Source organism: Gymnodraco acuticeps, unplaced genomic scaffold (genome assembly GCF_902827175.1).
Source record: "Gymnodraco acuticeps unplaced genomic scaffold, fGymAcu1.1, whole genome shotgun sequence".
In the NCBI taxonomy this organism is placed as follows: Eukaryota; Metazoa; Chordata; class Actinopteri; order Perciformes; family Bathydraconidae; genus Gymnodraco; species Gymnodraco acuticeps.
Window position 1 is genome coordinate 815,832 of NW_022992193.1, and position 19,688 is coordinate 835,519.

General features: G+C 39.5%; 1 protein-coding gene across 2 annotated transcripts in view; it reads left to right on the top strand.

The window, feature by feature from the left end:
* gpd2 (glycerol-3-phosphate dehydrogenase 2 (mitochondrial)) overlaps window positions 1-19,688 on the top strand; it is a 31,880-nt gene that overhangs the window by 4,914 nt on the left and 7,278 nt on the right. For both annotated transcript variants that reach the window (XM_034205517.1, XM_034205518.1), the window contains 11 exons: window positions 852-976; window positions 1,057-1,154; window positions 1,931-2,094; window positions 3,992-4,156; window positions 5,574-5,718; window positions 11,852-12,045; window positions 13,515-13,649; window positions 13,762-13,937; window positions 15,340-15,471; window positions 18,713-18,871; window positions 19,318-19,430. In XM_034205517.1, coding sequence (XP_034061408.1) covers window positions 852-976; window positions 1,057-1,154; window positions 1,931-2,094; window positions 3,992-4,156; window positions 5,574-5,718; window positions 11,852-12,045; window positions 13,515-13,649; window positions 13,762-13,937; window positions 15,340-15,471; window positions 18,713-18,871; window positions 19,318-19,430 — 1,606 coding nt within the window. The remainder of the gene's footprint in view (window positions 1-851; window positions 977-1,056; window positions 1,155-1,930; window positions 2,095-3,991; window positions 4,157-5,573; window positions 5,719-11,851; window positions 12,046-13,514; window positions 13,650-13,761; window positions 13,938-15,339; window positions 15,472-18,712; window positions 18,872-19,317; window positions 19,431-19,688) is intronic.

Below are 19,688 nucleotides of genomic sequence, written 5' to 3' on the forward strand. Positions count from 1 at the left end.
AAGCTGGCACGAGAGCTTTTAAAGGTCCCGCTGCAGTATGTCAGCTGGCTCAGAAGCTTAACTGTAGTTGCTGTAAACACACTTCAAATGCATGTCAAAACTGTAGTAATACCATATATATTAAAGGAAGGTCTCCTATTATACTATTCTTAGGCATATATTATAGGTCTCAGGTATATAAATAACATGTCTATGAAGGGTTTTGCTCAAAATACCAAACAGATCACCCATTCTAGCCATGCTTCATATCCCTCTATTTCAGCCCTGTTAGAGAAGTGCTGATTCTAGGTCCGTAGCTTTAAATTAAAGCTAAACGCTGCCGTGATTAAACGCCATATCGTGTTCCAAACCACATCAAGGATTATGTCTGAAACAGTATGGAGCAATGCTTTTTCTCTCTCAGGTTTACCACAAGGTGAGTTCCTTTTTTTTTATATCCTGCTTTTTTACACATATTCTCTCCAGTACATCGTTAGCTCTGAGTGTTAGCGATGCTTGCTAATGTAAACACAGACCATATTACGTCCAAAACACGTCACGCATTGTTTCTAATAGCAACGTTTCTGATTGGGCCGTGGGCGTAAAGCCAGCCCACATTTCCGATATTACGTCATATCGGCAGCAAATCTGGATCAGCTCCGTTGTTTTGGGTACGGAGGAAAAGAGAGAGGGTTTTATTTTCTGACACTTTGTGAGTTACCTGACACACCGGGGACACACATTTATGTATAAAAGACATCGAAAAGTGCATTTTGCTTAATAGGAGACCTTTAATCGTAAATATATATCCAGCATGTGCTTCAAACAAAATGTGTACATCTGTATATATTCACTTTGTCATTTCTTCCCAGACCTCAAGACCGCTCTGGTAGAGAGAAGCGATTTCTCCTCGGGGACGAGCAGTCGGAGTACCAAGCTACTCCACGGGGGGGTCCGCTACCTGCAGAAGGCCATCATGCAGCTGGACTACGAACAGGTTCCTCTTCATCCTCCTACTCTTCATTTTCAGACTGTTGTGTTGCTCTTCCCGGTCTTCATCTTCCTCTGTGTGAACAGTACATGATGGTGAAAGAGGCCCTCCGTGAGCGAGCCAACCTCCTGGAGATCGCCCCTCACCTCTCTGCGCCCCTACCCATCATGCTTCCTGTTTACAAGTAGGTGTCAGGACTCCAAACACTTTTAATCCCTGGAAAAATATGTAATTTTAATCAAATGTGTTTCATTTTATCTCTTGTAAAGGCGTCCTATCCCTTTGAGCATTCATCAGCGTTGTCTGCTTAGCTGTCATTAAATGGCTTTCTATCCAGATTTAATCCTTGTTATGGTCATTTTTAACTCTTTATTGTCTCCAGATGAAGTATTTTAATCATCCGTGTCCTTTTTTGGGAGAAAAACAAACTTTAATTTGCTTTACTCAGTGTTTTACCCGTTGTACTCTTACTTTCATGAGGTACAGACCTCTGCGGATAATTCAGCTTTTGGTAAAAACCCACTTGAATACAATTAAAACCTTTAATAAATTGTAATTGGGAGAAACTGACTGAAAAACAACAAACTCCCATACATGAGTAACAAATGCGTCACTTCCGGGCAAAAAGTACGGCTCCGCCCACTTTTGGAGGAAAACAACGCTGTCATTTGAATGGCGGTCAATACAAATTCTGAAGTTTTTGCCAATCCGATTAGAAATGTAAGAAAACCGTGGATTTTTGGATCTTCAGAGAGCCCGATTACAATGGCCAGTCAGGCAAACAATTACATTAAGTCATTGGAAATCGACGATCGGGCTCGATATATGGTTATATGGTACATGGACGTGACATGGAAACACCAGCAAACTTGGTCTTTTGTCATTGTTTTCATTGAGAGACTCCTAGCAGAAAATAACAAATCAAATGTAGTGACTTTACTCACTCTGTTCATTTCCAAGATGGTGGCAGTTGCCTTACTACTGGGCGGGGATCAAGATGTACGACTTGGTGGCGGGGGCGCAGTGCCTGAAGAGCAGCTACGTCCTCAGTAAGGCCAAGGCCTTGGAGCATTTCCCCATGCTGAAGAAGGACAAGCTGGTGGGAGCCATCGTCTACTACGACGGTGAGTCAGAGCCCCCCCCGCCCGCCCGCCCGCAGAGGCCTCTGTGCTTTGAACACAGACCCCGGTGTGTGTGGACAGTGATCTACAATTGTTGAGTCTTTATTTTCTGTAAACACGGACAAAGCAGCAAACCCAGTCTTCTTGCCCTTTTCCACTGCTTTCTCTCCAATGCTTATGAATTCGATAAATGTGACAAACAAGAATGAAAAGCATTCTTTAACCTTACAGTTATTTGGTTCCCTGTAAAAGCCTCAGGAAAAAGATTTAATGAAATTATTTAAGAAGAAAAATTCATTCTAATAATTGGAAAGTTTTGTGAACATGTATCCAGTGAATCAGAATTCCTTTATTAGTCCCAGAGCGGGGACATTTACAGTAGTACAGCAACAAGTGGCAAAGCAGGTTTAAAAAGGCATGCAATAATAGAGAATAAGCTAACGTATTAAATATAGAAAAGACACATAACTAATAATAGAATAACATAAAGACAAATAAGTACACATCCATGGCTAAAAAATGAGCAATTTAATAAACTAAGTGACATAAGTAACATCACAAGCTTACGATGCAACAAAATAAAAATTGTAATCTTACTTTAAGGTAATTCCAGTTGTAAAATTGTAGAAATTGTGAGGGAATTAGATGATTAAGCCAAACAGAACATTAACTAGGCCTCAGATGTAAACCTTGCCCCGTGGCCTTCACATCTCCACTGGTGCCGAACACATTGTGTTGACAGGCTCTCTCCTCCCCGTGGCATGAAGCTGCTTTATTTATTTTTTATATATATGTGTGTGAAGAGGCTTTTAATGGCTCTCTTTTTTGGTGATAATCAGTTAAACAAAAAGAGCTTTCCGTCAAAATCTGTGTTAAAATCACTGTTGCTTTTTTAAAGGATAAATAAATAACTGCAGTTTTGTCGTGTTTAATAAAAGAACATTCCCAGTTTGAAAGAGATTGCATTTCTTGAGAGATCTTGCAATTGATGCCTTATACAAAAAACAGAAGATGTATGTAATATAAAACACACTGCCTTTGTGCTCTCAGTATGAAATAGAAGTGGGTTAGATATAAATGCATCTCCTGCAGGCTGGAGAAAAGGACGAACATTTTCTCGGTGCAAAGCAGCACATGTTTGATTTGCACTCCCCCGCCCTCCCCCCTGCCACCATCATCTGCTCTGAGCGGGGGACAGCGGAGGGATGAGGCGTCTTTTTCTCCAATTATGCCGTCTGGAACAATCACGCCGGTGACATTTGGAAATCTGACCTTCTCTCCCGGCGGTGCGGTGCAGAGGAGAGCAGCAGATATTTCTCCTGCTGCCACCAACTGCAGGAAGTGGAAGGCCCAACGCGCTCTTTTTCAACTCTATGCTTACTTTTGGTCAATTAAGGACTGATCTATACACATCAATAGACACATTTAGACAAATAAACAGCTTGGATTTGAGTTGGGATTTTGCCCACTTTCTTGACAGAAGACATGGAAGCATCAAAAATCACACAATAACCACTACTTCACAATATCTCTTATGAAAAGGCAATCTTCAATATAGGTTCTATTTACCTACACGAATATACAATGAGCTGTGCTTGTCTTTGACCAATTAAAATCTCTTATTGCTTTGTTTTCTCCTCACCATATATAACTCCTGATGACAGGAGCTCTCACACTATTTCTCACATGAATGAAAATAACATTATCACATTTGATTAAGAAATGTAAGTAAGATGAATGAAATGAGGTTTGGATCAGATAGTACATATATTTCTTTATGTATTTTTCTTCCTTCCATTCGTCAGTATTTGTCAGAAACAATACAGTATACTTAAGAAGTGTATTATTCCCCCCCCTGCCTAAAACTCTCCGTCTTTATCTCTTCCCCTCTCTTCTTCAGGACAGCACAACGACGCCCGTATGAATCTGGCCATCGCGCTGTCGTCGGTACGCTACGGGGCCGCCGTCGCCAACTACACCGAGGTGATGCACCTGCTGAAGACCAAAGACCCCCAGAGCGGGCAGGAGAAGGTGTGCGGGGCCCGCTGCAGGGACGTCATCACAGGTGGGCCACGCAGGGGGGCTTTTTGTTTTAGCAGAATCAGAATGCCTGACATAGCAGATAAAAGGAAAGCAATAATAAGTAGTTATTGCTGTTAAAAATAGAGACAAAGCACACATTGGAGATAAAAATAGAGACAAATACCCAAGTACCCATCCATGGCTAAAAAATTAGTAGCAGCATTCAAATTAGGTAAGTGAACATATTAAGGTTTGAGATACTTAAAAAAGTATGTATTGCACGTAAAAAGGATTATGGTTATTGCACAGTCCAATTGCCCAAATAAGTGTATATATTGCAATTTACAGATCTCAACAGTCTGTATTGTTATACAATTCCTTCCTAAACTACCGGTAACAGAGATAATGTCTCATATATGAATAATGAATTTAAAGCCTCCCTTGGAGCTATCTGCAAGTGTTAAAAATGTTCTTAAAAATACGTAGAATTATTTGACCTAAATTTCTAAATGTATCAATAATAAAACCCAGTGGTGAACCGTGTCTATCACAACTGGACCTTCTGTAGACACACACCCCCCGCTGCGCCCCCCCCCCCGCCATTTTAATGTCCGTCTTTTCACTGAATTGTCATCTTGAAAAGGGTACTCATAACAATTCCGCAACAACTTCATCTTCACCTGTTGCCATTTAAACGTTAATAACAATAAAACGGCATTAATTGCTTCGTCGCATTCATCTAGATCCTCTGTCTCGAGCCAGTTAACTAGCGGGCCTTCTAGAACACCCTGGAACCGAGGGGAACTCTGAAAGAATACGCCCATTGGCTACAAATCAATATATGATTGGTTGATCAAACTGTCAGTCCAAACGTACGCTCTCATTCAGTGCAACGGCCAGGGCATTCGATCAAGGATGTAGAATACCTTGGTGAAGGATATTCTACCCAGAGACCCAGAACAAGATCTGATTGGTTGCTTTCTTTTCTAACACAAAACCACTGAAATGCGTAGTGCATGGTCCGAGAAGGACAAACAAATCAACGTAACACTGTAATATTACAGATCAACAACACAGATACCATTCTCATTTATTCATTTTACATACATACATTTTATTTATATAATTAAATCGATCTTTTGTTTGTTTTATCTGAGTGTTCCAGGGTATTCTCTGAATACCTTGAAGGCCCTGACGGTTCGCCACTGATAAAACCATATTTTCTTCTCAATTAGATCAAGTTGAAGTCATGCTTTTTGTTGTATTTCCTCAGCCCTATTTGAATACATCATTCTGAAACTCTTTCACTCTCTTCTATTATATTCAAATCGTTTTATTTCCTGTTGCTGCTGTAACATATATTTCCTTATCTGTCCTCACACTTTCTCTCACCTGTGCAAAACTGTTGAGTTATCCTCTGTCTTTTTTAATTTTAACCGATGGATGTTTCCCCCCTGCAGGACATGAGTTTGACGTGAAGGCCAAGTGTGTGATCAATGCCACGGGGCCGTTCACAGACTCTCTGAGGAAGATGGACAACCAGGAAACTAAGAACATCTGCCAGCCGAGCGCCGGAGTGCACATCGTCATCCCCGGCTACTACAGGTACCTCAGAAACCCTCTAAAAGGACGTTTTGTTGGTATTTCAAAGGCGTGAACTTGTACATATTTAAACCTCATTCTTATGAGTAAATACTAAACCATTATCTGACCTATACCTACATGCATAGTACAATCTTGTGCAGTGAGGAAACAGCCGTGCAATAGAGTGGTTTTGTTGAAGTCAGGCTTTTTTAAAGTTCAGTGAAGCTTATTGAGTGAAACCCGAGGGAGCGGGAGCCCTTTGAACAGCGGCAGAAATGCCAACCACCTAATTCTCTTCCTCCTTGTCCCTCGTCTTCCTCCTGCCGCCATCTGCGCCCTCCTCTTCCTCCCCCGTATCTGTGATTTTCCATTTGTGTGTCTTTGCTCCTCAAACTGTCCTTTTTTGCTTCAAATTCCCACCTATTTATTTTCCTCTCCTAAACACTTCTACTTATATCATATAACAGCAATGATAACCCTTCTGTACTTCGACTACTTCTTTTACTAAATGTACTTAATGATGATAAAACCCTAATACCTGTCATCCAATTCAATTCATTTAAATCACAAATGGATAAAAATACAAGTAAAATCATAAGAAATAATGGAGTCTCAAGCTTTAGATAGATGGATAGATAGATGGATAGGTAGAAAGATAGATGGATGGATAGATAGAAAGATAGATGGATGGATAGATAGATAGAAAGATAGATAGATGGATGGATGGATATATAGAAAGATAGATGGATGGATAGATAGATGGATGGATAGATAGATAGATAGATAGATAGATAGATAGATAGATAGATAGATTGATAGATAGATGGATGGATAGATAGATAGATAGATATAATTTATTATGCCCAAGTTGGGCAATTCTTTTGTTACAGGACCAGTGTGCTCAACATTAAAATACAAATACTTAAAAGTGGAAAAGTGTTAACAATTAAAAATGAAAAATAGTATAAAACAGCGGTTCCCAACCTGTGGGCCGCGAAGGTATTGCAAGTGGGCCGCCAAATCATTTAAACATTTAAAAAAAAAAAAATGTTGTACAGGCTAAAGACACAAACATGGACATAACAATAATATATAGGAGATGACGAGCTTTCAACTGATTGCAATGTATTCCCATCGGCGGCGGTATTTGACGCTCATGGAAGCACCGCACCCGTTTATGTCGGCAGCCCTTAAAGGCAATGTGAGCGTCCATTCCCATTGGATAACGGAGAATTGTACACCCGGAAGTAAGTATTCCCCTTACTGTCGATTGATTTGACAGTGATATCTCCACTACTCATCAACTCAAAAACACCAGATTACCTTTGTTAATTAAACGACATTGATAGGTTTAAATTGTGTGCAATGCTTTTGTGTTTTCCCCATAGACTGTATATGGTTTTTCCCCTTCAATTCTGAGAAACAACTTGTTTTCTCTGAAATGTGGAGCGCCAAAGAGACTACACTACCCACAATCCCCAGCTATTGTTGTGACGACGCCTGTCCGCTTTGACAAACCTCGTGATAAGTCAACAAGCTCTGTGATTGGATGAAACATAAATTCATACAAAAAAAGTCCAACCCTGTCTCCTAAAAATTACGTTCCCACAGAACTAAACTGCATTCTCAATTACGTTTAGCTAGAAACGTATTTTCTCCCATGTTACGTTTGTTATGAACGTATCTTAAATACGTTTATTTTCTACATATCTTTGCCATTTATTGTCTTGCTTATAATAATCATTTTAGAGCACACATTTGAAATGGAGAATCGGGCTCGATATATGGTTGAATTAAAATCAGTAGGCGAGGCTGTAATTTCGCCAGCTGTTACTCTCATGAGCGAGGCAGAAAATAATAGTTTTGACATGCCAAAAAGCTGCGGTGTCGTTTATTGCACCTCAAACATTAAAACAAATCCAGAGTTACGTGTTTCTGTACTTCCTCTAAGAAGAAAGGACAGTAACAGAAGATCTCTGTGGCTTCAGGCTTGATCGCCGTTCAAATGACAGCGTTGGTTTCCCTAAAAGTGGGCGGGGCTGTAAAGTGACGTAGATTTTACTATCATCTATTATTCAAAACCATTCTATTTATTCTAACGTAAATGACATGCCAGTGTTTTATCTTTTTATTACTTATATTTGTATACTTTATTTGCTATGAGTTATATCTGAAGCACATTATGTTTCTGAAGATGTGTAGTCAATTCCACCCTTCAATGTAGCATAAATGTGAACTCTCAAGTAGGAACAATACCGGAAACAGACGTAGGAAAGATCCTCAGCTCGCTGATTGGATGTTTTAGCCACAATGCACGTTTTTAAAGATATTACTGATTTTCTTTGAATATAAGAATGTAAATACTGAGTTGAGAAAATAGTCAGGGGATTTGGGTGATGGGACACATCTATGGAATCACAATTTCAATAGCTTACCATCAAATGACGGATATACCTTTCTGTCTGTGATGTTTTACAAATCAGATATTAATGTGTAGAAGTAAAACATGAGAAATAGTTTAGCAATATCCTGTAAAATGATGTAAGAACATGAATAAAACTAGTAAACTACACATCTTCAGATGTTATACATACATAAGTGTCCTACACTAATAATACAAAGTTATTATTAGTATGCTGTGTACCTTGTGTGCACCGCCTAGTGGTTAAAGCACGTTATTGAATTATTTTTGTTGAATAATGTTATTTGATGAAAAAAATATTAAGAGTACATACTTTCATCGGGGGAAAGTAGAAGGTCAATGTTAGAAATATAGAATATAAAAAATCAAGAAGATACTGTAAGTGATCTCTACAATAAAACAGTTTAGTGCAGGATGTACAAAGATATTAATATGAGGAGGTGCAAAACAGACAAACTAATTAACCTTTATTAACACATTAAAGAATACTTTAGGTTAAGGTCTTTTTTCAAATAAGAAAAAAGCTTTGGGGGTATCTATCTACAGATAAATATTAAGCCTGACAAAGTACTTAACGTCTAATATATTGTTTCCTGCAATGTTAACTATGTTGAAGCACTTATTTTAACTGATATTATACACATTAATTATACTCTTATGTATGTAGATAGTATAAGAAATGTGCAGAATTTGACAGTTTCATGGTGGAGGTATACACACATATTGATAGATGTCTTGTAATGCACTGTTGAGGAACATGCGCCCCCAAGTTTTTCATTCATTGCATAACTACACCGTAGTTGTGTATATGATTTGTCAATAAACCTTTGAAAATCTTGAAATCTTGAAAGGGATGTGCAAAATAGCCATAATACAGTCTTTAATTAACTATTAGTAGAGAATAACGAGTAATGATCCCTTTCATGCATAGAGGTCACTACAGTGGACAGCTATTCAAAATGTGTTTTCTTGTATATGCATTGTTTTTTTTTTGCATAGTTGCACAATCAGCCACTACATAGGACCCTATTGCATCATCCCATACACTGCCACTCAGTGCCAAGTCAGTGTAAGTGCATGATACATGTCTCTAAACCAAGATGGACGACAGAAAGCCACATGGACCAAGTCACCCATCTATATCTTGCCAATCCTTTCATGGAAAGCGTCCCCTGCAGGTATAACAAATGTGGTGACATCAAGTAACAACTAAGGAATCATATAATTCATAAATGATCAAAGTATTGATTTTATGTGTGCAGGAAATCATGTTTAACCACCTGTCCATTACAGTGGACGTCATGCATCACTGGCTATATTTCTACAATTCGTACTGGTACTGCTGCTGCTGTTCCCAGGGCCGTCCCTCCCTACAGGCAGATCATGCAGACTGTGTGGGGCTTCACCTTGTGGAGGGGGCCACACCTTGCGGTGGGGGGCCTCATCTGAGGCGCACCTATGCGCTTATGTGGCGCAATTAGGGTGGCGCAGCACGGTTTCGCCGCTGCGAGGCTCCACTAGCACTCATCAAATAACTGTGCGTGGGGCCTCAAATTGCCCCCTGGCCCTGGTTATTCTTGAAAATACTTCATCTGCAATATCTTTTTGGGCCGTAAATCAACTTATGTTATTATAATGTACATTTTGCACATCTTTATTTATCATTTTTTCAAAATGTACATCTCTTCAGTTCAAACCCTGAAGGCATACTGTCCGTATGAGAGTAGCCGTCTAGCTCACAACTCATACTTGGTCTTACAAACAATATCAGAATCTCACACGTACACCATTAAACTCTTTTATACATATTGCTAAACACTTTTACACGCACAATCATACTCTCTTTCACACACTTTTGTCTGGGCCATAAATCAAACTGACTTACATACCAAACTGTATTTTCTTAGAAACACTATTATTCCCACTTACAGACAACATCATACTACAATATTATACTCTAGCAGTGTATGCAAGATGGAAAACTTTGTGTGTGAGAAAGAATGATAGTGTATGTGAGAGAGGAATTGTAGTATGTATAAGGGTATAGTAGTGTGTGTGAGAGAGAATGATAGTGTATGTGAAAGACAATGCAGGGTTGCGGTCGAATAGTCCGTTTCTCTTAGGAACCTTCCTAACGGAGGGAAATGACCCGGAAGTATCAGTGGCAGCCATGACAAGAGCCGTTCGAATTCTCTAGTCTAGATGATAGGAAAGGAGGTTTGAAACTAAGAGAAAATGCTGTCCCACAGCCGCAGCATTTGCCGTCACTCAACAGTCGGCCGTTCATGGAAACAAACGATTATGACCGAGAAATAATATCATGAAAGTTACGGTGCTTATTAAGCATTTTAAAACGTATGTGGTAAGTTGCCAAAGTGCTTTGTTTTGAACGTTCATCAGTATTATAATCAAAAAGAGAAATATGAACGTTAGTTTTTACTGAAATTATCAGTAAATGTAAGGGAGAGGGTGACGACGAGCATAAGTTTCACTTTCCTTTTTTATTTCAATTCCAACTTTGGTCATGAAGAATATGTTTCTCTGTTGTCCACGTTCATAAAGCATAAAGCAACAGCGTCAGAGCACGGTGCAGAGTCTCTAGATGAGTTTACAGTAGTCCCTCATTCTTATTAAACATCCATGTTGTAGTCCGCTGTATAGAAAACTGTAGTTTCCATGGTTACCCCACAGCAGCAGACGCACATTCATGACGTCCGCTGGCGCATCATAAACACGTCGAATAGTGAAAGTGCAGTCGGATTCTCAAAGTACCGCAGTCTCTTCTCCTAAGTCCTTTTGAATCCTCCTATCCACTATCCCTTAACCCCGTGACGTTTCACTCAGAGGTCAAGGAATAGACGATAGGGTTAGACGTTAGGAGCTGATTGTTGGACTATTCGACTGCAACCCTTGCGTTTTTGAGAGCTTATGACAGGAGGACATTGTACTGGTTGTGAGAGAGCATACTTTAAAAGGAAGTCAGGTTGATCCAACAGGAAGCCAGTTTAAATATTCATTCCTTGACTGGTTTACAGCCTTGAAAACAAAGCCTGAAGCTGCTCAGAGCACGGCTACATTTGAGCTGCAATAAGAACTTTTGGTAACACTTTATATTAAGGTACACAAATTCACCATCAACTAGTTGATAATTAACATGCATATTAGCAGTATATTAGCTATTTATTAGTCATTATAAAACACTTATTAATGCCTTATTCTACATGACCAGATTATACAAGTAATAGGCCATTAGTTGAGAGTTTTTCCTCAATAACCCTCTAATTAGTGCTTATTTATTGCAAGTAAGGAAGTTGTTGTACATGAGTTTTGGTCTTAATATGCTCTGCTCAATATGGGCCCAATAAGACAGTAGTACCTAATTTTGAGTTTGAGTTATTTAGACGTCAAATCCCGCCGCCGATGGGAATACATTGCAATCAGTTGAAAGCTCTTTGCGTCCGTTTATGAAGCTGAAGGAGCCTCGGCGCGTCCCAAATGCACGCCACGGGACCCTGACCAAGCGTCGCTCCTGGACGCTTAGGGAGTGAGAGTGTGTTGACTGTATATACATATGATAGTAGAACGTTTTTAAGATTTAGGATATACTGTAATAACCATGACGAGGAAAAAAGATGTACAAATAAAATGCATTTCAGAGGAAAATAACTTAACTAGAAGTCGGCAGCCATTCAGCTTTGACATGTTTCATTAATAACTGCCCTCCCCCCACAGTCCTGACAACATGGGTCTTCTGGATCCAGCGACGAGTGACGGACGCATCATCTTCTTCCTGCCCTGGGAGAAGATGACCATAGCTGGGACGACCGACTCCCCCACCAGCGTGACGGCTCACCCCATCCCGGGGGAGGACGACATCAACTTCATCCTGAGGGAGATCCGCAACTACCTCAGCCCCGACGTAGAAGGTACTCCTCGGGTTTAGGAACACGTTGAAGGTGTAGTCTAGTTGGCAATGTTAAGTACCAGAAATGTATAGTATTAAAGGTCACCTATTGTGCAAAATCCACTTTTTCCAATCTTTTATACATCAACATGTGTCCCCTCTGTGTTAAGAGATTCTGAAAGTATCAGGAAAAAAGACCCCCTCTCTTTTTATCCTGATCCATTTATATGAAAACCTGTCTGAAAATGAGCTGATCAGATTTTGGCCACTTAACGTTTTTGTGGCTTGTGTAACCATTAGCCAATCACCAACCAAGGTAACCCCCGCCCACCTTATCACCTGAATCTTCTCCTAGAGCACATTTGTGTTTTTTTTAACCAAATATCTCGCAGAGGGGCGTGGCCAGCAGCAGCTCATTAGCATTTAAAGCTACAGACACAGAATCAGCATTTTTTAAACAGGGCTGAAACATTACATTACATTGCATTTAGCTGACGCTTTTATCCAAAGCGACTTACAATAAGTGCGTTCGACCAACAAAATACAACTTGAAGAAAACAGAATCATATAAGTACATCAGGCTTCATCGAGCAAAAACATTTCAAGTGCTACTCAACTGGCTTTAGATAAGCCAGCCCTTTATTAGTATATAAGTGCTTTGTTAATAGTTCTAACGCTCGAAGTGGAGTCGAAAGAGATGAGTTTTCAGTTTGCGCCGGAAGATGTGCAAGCTATCTGCCGTCCTGATGTCAATGGGGAGCTCATTCCACCATCCTGGAGCCAGGACAGCAAACCCACGTGTTTTCGCCGATGGGAACTTGGGTCCCCCTCGCAGCGAGGGCGCAGCGAGTCGTTTGGCTGATGCAGAGCGTAGTGCACGCGCTGGGGTGTACGGTTTAACCATGTCCTGGATGTAGGAAGGGCCAGATCCATTCGCAGCATGGTAAGCAAGTACCAGTGTCTTGAAGTGGATTCTAGCAGTTACCGGAAGCCAGTGAAGGGAGCGGCGGAGCGGCGTGGTGTGGGAGTAGTCTAGGCGTGAGATGACGAGAGCCTGGACCAGAACCTGCGTGGCTTTCTGGGTCAGCTGGGGACGTATCTTCCTGATGTTGTAAAGCGTGTATCTGCAGCAACGGGTTGTAGCAGCGATGTTTGCAGTGAAGGACAGGTTGTTATCTAGGGTCACACCCAGATTCCTTGCAGTCTGAGTCGGGGAAACAACAGAGGTGCCGATGTTGATTGTTAGGTCAAGAGTGGGACAATCTGAAACAGAGGGGTTTATGGGATACTACAATGATCTGTTTGGTGTTTCAGCCAAACACTTCAGAGACATGTTTTGTATATATCTGAGACCTCTAATATATTGATGAAAAACAGTATAATAGGGGACCTTTAACATATGTATGTAGCATATGTCGGGCAAGTTTCACGATTAGCGTAAGTTGCGTTCATTACCATTATAGCTGTATAACTGTGTTTTTGTGTCTGCAGTGCGGCGAGGAGACGTGTTGGCGGCGTGGAGCGGCATTCGGCCCCTGGTGACAGACCCCGACTCCAAAGACACTCAGTCCATCTGCAGGAACCACATCGTCAGCATCAGTGACAGCGGTCTGGTCACCATCGCCGGTCAGTTTTCAGACCATTTAAAAGACCATTTAAAAGTGGGATGTCGCTAATAAAAAGCTAATCTGAATAGATGTGTATTTGCATATTAATGTGGGGGTGTTTTCGTGTGCAGGCGGGAAGTGGACCACGTACAGATCGATGGCTGAGGAGACTCTGGACGCAGCCATCAAAGCACACGGCCTCTCTGCCGCGCCCTGCAAATCTGTGGGTCTGACACTGGAGGGGGGCAAGGGCTGGACCCCCACCCTCTATATCCGCCTGGTGCAGGACTACGGCCTGGAGAATGAGGTAACACACACATCGCTGGGTTAAATTAGCATGGGTTAAAGGGGCCCTATTATGCTTTTAGGGTCTCCTGTAGTGTGTTCTATAGTTTTTGGTGCATGTAAATGGTCTGCAAAGGCTAAAATCCCTGTGTTCACTACTTACAATAAGTGGTTTTAATTTATACAGACAGTAGCCGCTCGGAATTATGGGTACTTTCTTACCTTCCTTGCTGCAAAAGCACCATAAAGAACTTTTTAGTTTAAGATGTGAGCTTTAAAGGTCCTTTTAATTAATAAAAGTGTACAACATACCTCCTCAAAATATTTGACTTTTCCTTTAAGCTGTGCCTCGGAGAACTTACTAAAACATTTCCTGCTGGAGAGAGCAGACCTTTAACTAGCTACAGACACAAACACAGACACATTCTGAGGAGCTGACATTAAAGCTGTGCTGCTGTAACAATGCTGACATTTCTGCTACGCAAAAGACTGGACAAATGCACTGTACTCTGTAGCATTTATCAGCGGCGCTAAGTAAGGGCACATTGATTTACATCAGCTACACGCCATCTTTCCAATAATTAGGTGGTGCATTTTCATTAAAACCAATAGAGCCTTGTTACCTCAAGAAGAAGAGGAACTCCTACAGTTCACTTACTCCTCATTAGAGGCGCTCTCTCAAATATTCCTGAAAGGTCACTGTTGATATTTGGACAGCGTTTGCCCTTTCACACCGTCGGAAAGCCGACGATCTGAATAGCAAATAGCCCTCTCCTTTAAACATATGGCACCTCATCGACAAAGTGGTGCTAACGCTTATTGCTTAACTCTGAAGAGGAGGAATCGATGTTGAACTGTCATTTTTATATTGTGAGAGAAGGAAAATCACAACAATTCACACAGTTAGCACAAGGACACATAAGAGACTTCCTTCCTTTAATAAATAAGCAATGAATAAAATGTCAAACTTCTTCTTATGTTGAACTCTTAATCAGTTTTTAAAGCAAAAATGTCAAACATACCATAGTTCCAGATTTACAAATGCTGGCTTGCCTTTGTTATATGTGATATTAAAATGAAATATGTTTGGGTTTTTTAACATTCAAAAAGCCCCTAAGGGTCATTTGTCACTCTTTTCGGACATCATAGACTAATTCTAAAGAACAAATATTTTAAGTGGAGCTTTAGTTTACATTTGTTCCAGAAAAGTGTAATTTATTGAGATTAAGATATACAGAGATCTTAATGTCTCATTGATTAAAATAATCCAATGTCAAACAGTTATTTCTTTTAAAAGTGTATTAATTGTATTTATGTTACCGGAAGAGAGCGCGCAAGTAACGCCATTATAATCCTTTCTACTATGTTTTTAAAAATGGATTTAATGTCTAAATATGGTATTTGGTGTGTTCCTCTCTGCGCAGGTGGCTAAGCACCTGGCGGCGACGTACGGAGGGAAAGCCTTCGATGTGGCCAAGATGGCTCAGGTCACCGGGCAGAGGTGGCCTATTGTCGGGAAGAGACTGGTGTCTGAGTTCCCTTACATCGAGGCGGAGGTAAAGAGACATTCCATTTACTTTGACTTCTTACATTTTTAACACCTGTACTTTCTACTTCTTACATTTTTAACACCTGTACTTTCTACTTCTTACATTTTTAATACCTGTACTTTCTACTTCTTACATTTTGAACACAAATACCTGTACTTTCTACTTCTTACATGTTGAACCCAAATACCTGTACTTTCTACTTCTTACATTTGTAATACCTGTACTTTCTACTTCTTACATGTTGAACACAAATACCTGTACTTTCTACTTCTTACATGTTGAACACAAATACCTGTACTTTCTACTTCTTACATGTTGAACCCAAATACCTGTACTTTCTACTTCTTACATTTTGAACCCAAATACCTGTACTTTCTACTTCTTATATTTTGAACCCAAATACCTGTACTTTCTACTTCTTACATGTTGAACACAAATACCTGTACTTTCTACTTCTTACATGTTGAACACAAATACCTGTACTTTCTACTTCTTACATGTTGAACACAAATACCTGTACTTTCTACTTCTTACATTTTGAACACAAATACCTGTACTTTCTACTTCTTACATGTTGAACACAAATACCTGTACTTTCTACTTCTTACATTTTTAATACCTGTACTTTCTACTTCTTACATTTTTAATACCTGTACTTTCTACTTCTTACATTTTTAACACCTGTACTTTCTACTTCTTACATTTTGAACCCAAATACCTGTACTTTGTACTTCTTACATTTTTAACACCTGTACTTTCTACTTCTTACATGTTGAAAACAAATACCTGTACTTTCTACTTCTTACATGTTGAACCCAAATACCTGTACTTTGTACTTCTTACATTTTTAACACCTGTACTTTCTACTTCTTACATTTTGAACACAAATACCTGTACTTTCTACTTCTTATATTTTTAATACCTGTACTTTCTACTTCTTACATTTTTAACACCTGTACTTTCTACTTCTTACATTTTGAACACAAATACCTGTACTTTCTACTTCTTACATTTTGAACCCAAATACCTGTACTTTCTACTTCTTACATTTTGAACCCAAATACCTGTACTTTCTACTTCTTACATTTTGAACACAAATACCTGTACTTTCTACTTCTTACATTTTGAACCCAAATACCTGTACTTTCTACTTCTTATATTTTGAACCCAAATACCTGTACTTTCTACTTCTTACATTTTTAACACCTGTACTTTCTACTTCTTATATTTTGAACCCAAATACCTGTACTTTCTACTTCTTACATTTTTAATACCTGTACTTTCTACTTCTTATATTTTGAACCCAAATACCTGTACTTTCTACTTCTTACATTTTTAACACCTGTACTTTCTACTTCTTACATTTTTAATACCTGTACTTTCTACTTCTTACATTTTGAACACAAATACCTGTACTTTCTACTTCTTACATTTTTAACACAAATACCTGTACTTTCTACTTCTTACATGTTGAACACAAATACCTGTACTTTCTACTTCTTACATGTTGAACCCAAATACCTGTACTTTCTACTTCTTACATTTTGAACACAAATACCTGTACTTTCTACTTCTTACATGTTGAACACAAATACCTGTACTTTCTACTTCTTACATGTTGAACTCAAATACCTGTACTTTCTACTTCTTACATGTTGAACACAAATACCTGTACTTTCTACTTCTTACTTGTTGAACACAAATACCTGTACTTTCTACTTCTTACATGTTGAACACAAATACCTGTACTTTCTACTTCTTATATTTTGAACCCAAATACCTGTACTTTCTACTTCTTACATTTTTAACACCTGTACTTTCTACTTCTTACATTTTTAATACCTGTACTTTCTACTTCTTACATTTTGAACCCAAATACCTGTACTTTCTACTTCTTACATTTTGAACCCAAATACCTGTACTTTCTACTTCTTACATGTTGAACACAAATACCTGTACTTTCTACTTCTTACATGTTGAACCCAAATACCTGTACTTTCTACTTCTTACATTTTGAACACAAATACCTGTACTTTCTACTTCTTACATGTTGAACACAAATACCTGTACTTTCTACTTCTTACATGTTGAACTCAAATACCTGTACTTTCTACTTCTTACATGTTGAACACAAATACCTGTACTTTCTACTTCTTACATGTTGAACACAAATACCTGTACTTTCTACTTCTTACATGTTGAACTCAAATACCTGTACTTTCTACTTCTTACTTGTTGAACACAAATACCTGTACTTTCTACTTCTTACATGTTGAACACAAATACCTGTACTTTCTACTTCTTACATGTTGAACACAAATACCTGTACTTTCTACTTCTTACATGTTGAACTCAAATACCTGTACTTTCTACTTTTTACATGTTGAACCCAAATACCTGTACTTTCTACTTCTTACATGTTGAACACAAATACCTGTACTTTCTACTTCTCTCATTTCCCAAACAGCTGGTTCTTTTAGTCTGAATGTGTGTTTGATGCGTGATCATTATTCTTTAGAGTCATTGCGTGCCTATTGATTTGAACACGATCCGTGTATCCATCATTTCCTGGTCTTCTCTAAAGAAGAGGGACCAATGGAAACGTTGTCATGTTGCCGTTGTTCAGCATGGAAACATTCATTAGCTAACAATGACGTTATTGTTCTATTAATATAAAGGGAGGTCAGGTACTCTTTAAAACAGCTGCTAGTTATGGGTACTTTTTACTGAAGTACATTTCAAAGCCATTCTTCTTTACTTTTACTTGAGTTAAGAAGTTTAGTCAGTACTTCTGCTTTCACCAGAGTATCTGTACTTCTACTCGAGTAAAGGATGTGTGTACTCTCTGGTGAGAACAACGTGTATATATACATAGCCAAACACATTAGCATAGTGTGCTACACATACAAATATATGAAGGAAAATAGGACATGGCGCCCACATGAAAACATGAAACAAATACTTTGTCGTGAAAGGAGATTATTTAAATCTTTAAAGTTTTTTTTCTGAATAACTTTATGTCACAGACTGCTGCAGAGCTTCAATAAAGACGTCAACCAGTACGTCAACAAAATACGCAGTACCAGTAACACATGTGGTCACAACGCATTTGTAGTTATCTGTCTACATATTGGTGTAACATATAAAACAAAACTGTATTAAATCATGCCACATTTTAATATTATATAAGGCAACTTTGTGACGTCATTTACAAGTCTGGAGCCTCATGAAACGGCCTCTCTCTCAGGTGCTGTATGCGGTCAGAGAGTACGCCTGCACAGCGACCGATGTGATCGCTCGGAGAACTCGCCTCGGCTTCCTGAACGTGCAGGCGGCCGACGAAGCGCTCCCTCGCATCGTGCAGATCATGGGGAAGGAGCTGGACTGGAGCGAGGAGAAGAAGACGGTATTTTATAACACATTTCCTACAAATCTGGGGAAACATGAAGACTGAGGGATTGTGTTTCGTTGTGTAATAATCTTCCCTCCCCAGGAAACCCGTCTTACATAATGCTCTAATCCCTGGAGAAGTTTATTTTTCCCTCAGCACACAATAGAAGAGGTCCCCGCCCATCATCCCTTTAGAGGGGAACGTGTGTGTGTGTGTGTGTGTGTATGTGTGTGTGTGTATGGATGAAGTCATGTGTGTGGATGAAAGCTGAGCTATTTTAAGCTGTTATTGTCAGGAAGTCACCCTGTAGCATAACATGTAAACAGTATGGACAGTACGACCGATAGCTTATTTCACACTGTTATCGAAGACAAATGTTTTATCTTTTGGTTCTTTCTGACATTGTGGGCTATTATAACAAAGATAACATTTCTTCTTCTTCTTGTTAATGTGAAATCCAGGAAGAGCTGGAGACAGCCAGGAAGTTTCTGTACCTGGAGATGGGCTACAGGTCTCGCGCTGAACAGCTGACCAAGACTACTGAGATCAACCTGGACACCCAGGAAGTAGCCAGGTAACCACGGTGATCCACAGCTGGCCATTCTGTCACCATCACCATGTTTTACCACTAAAATGTCTTTCCAGCGTCCTTACCCATGATAAGGAAAGCTGATTAATATCTCACCTTTAAATATTACCCTGCACTCAGAACAAAAGGCTTAACAAACAGGCATTTTTACAGTTTAAAATGTTTTTGTGTCCCCTCCTTTTGAAACCAAACCCATGCCCCGAGGTTCAGTCACTACTGTAGCACAAAAGTTAGCAACAAAGA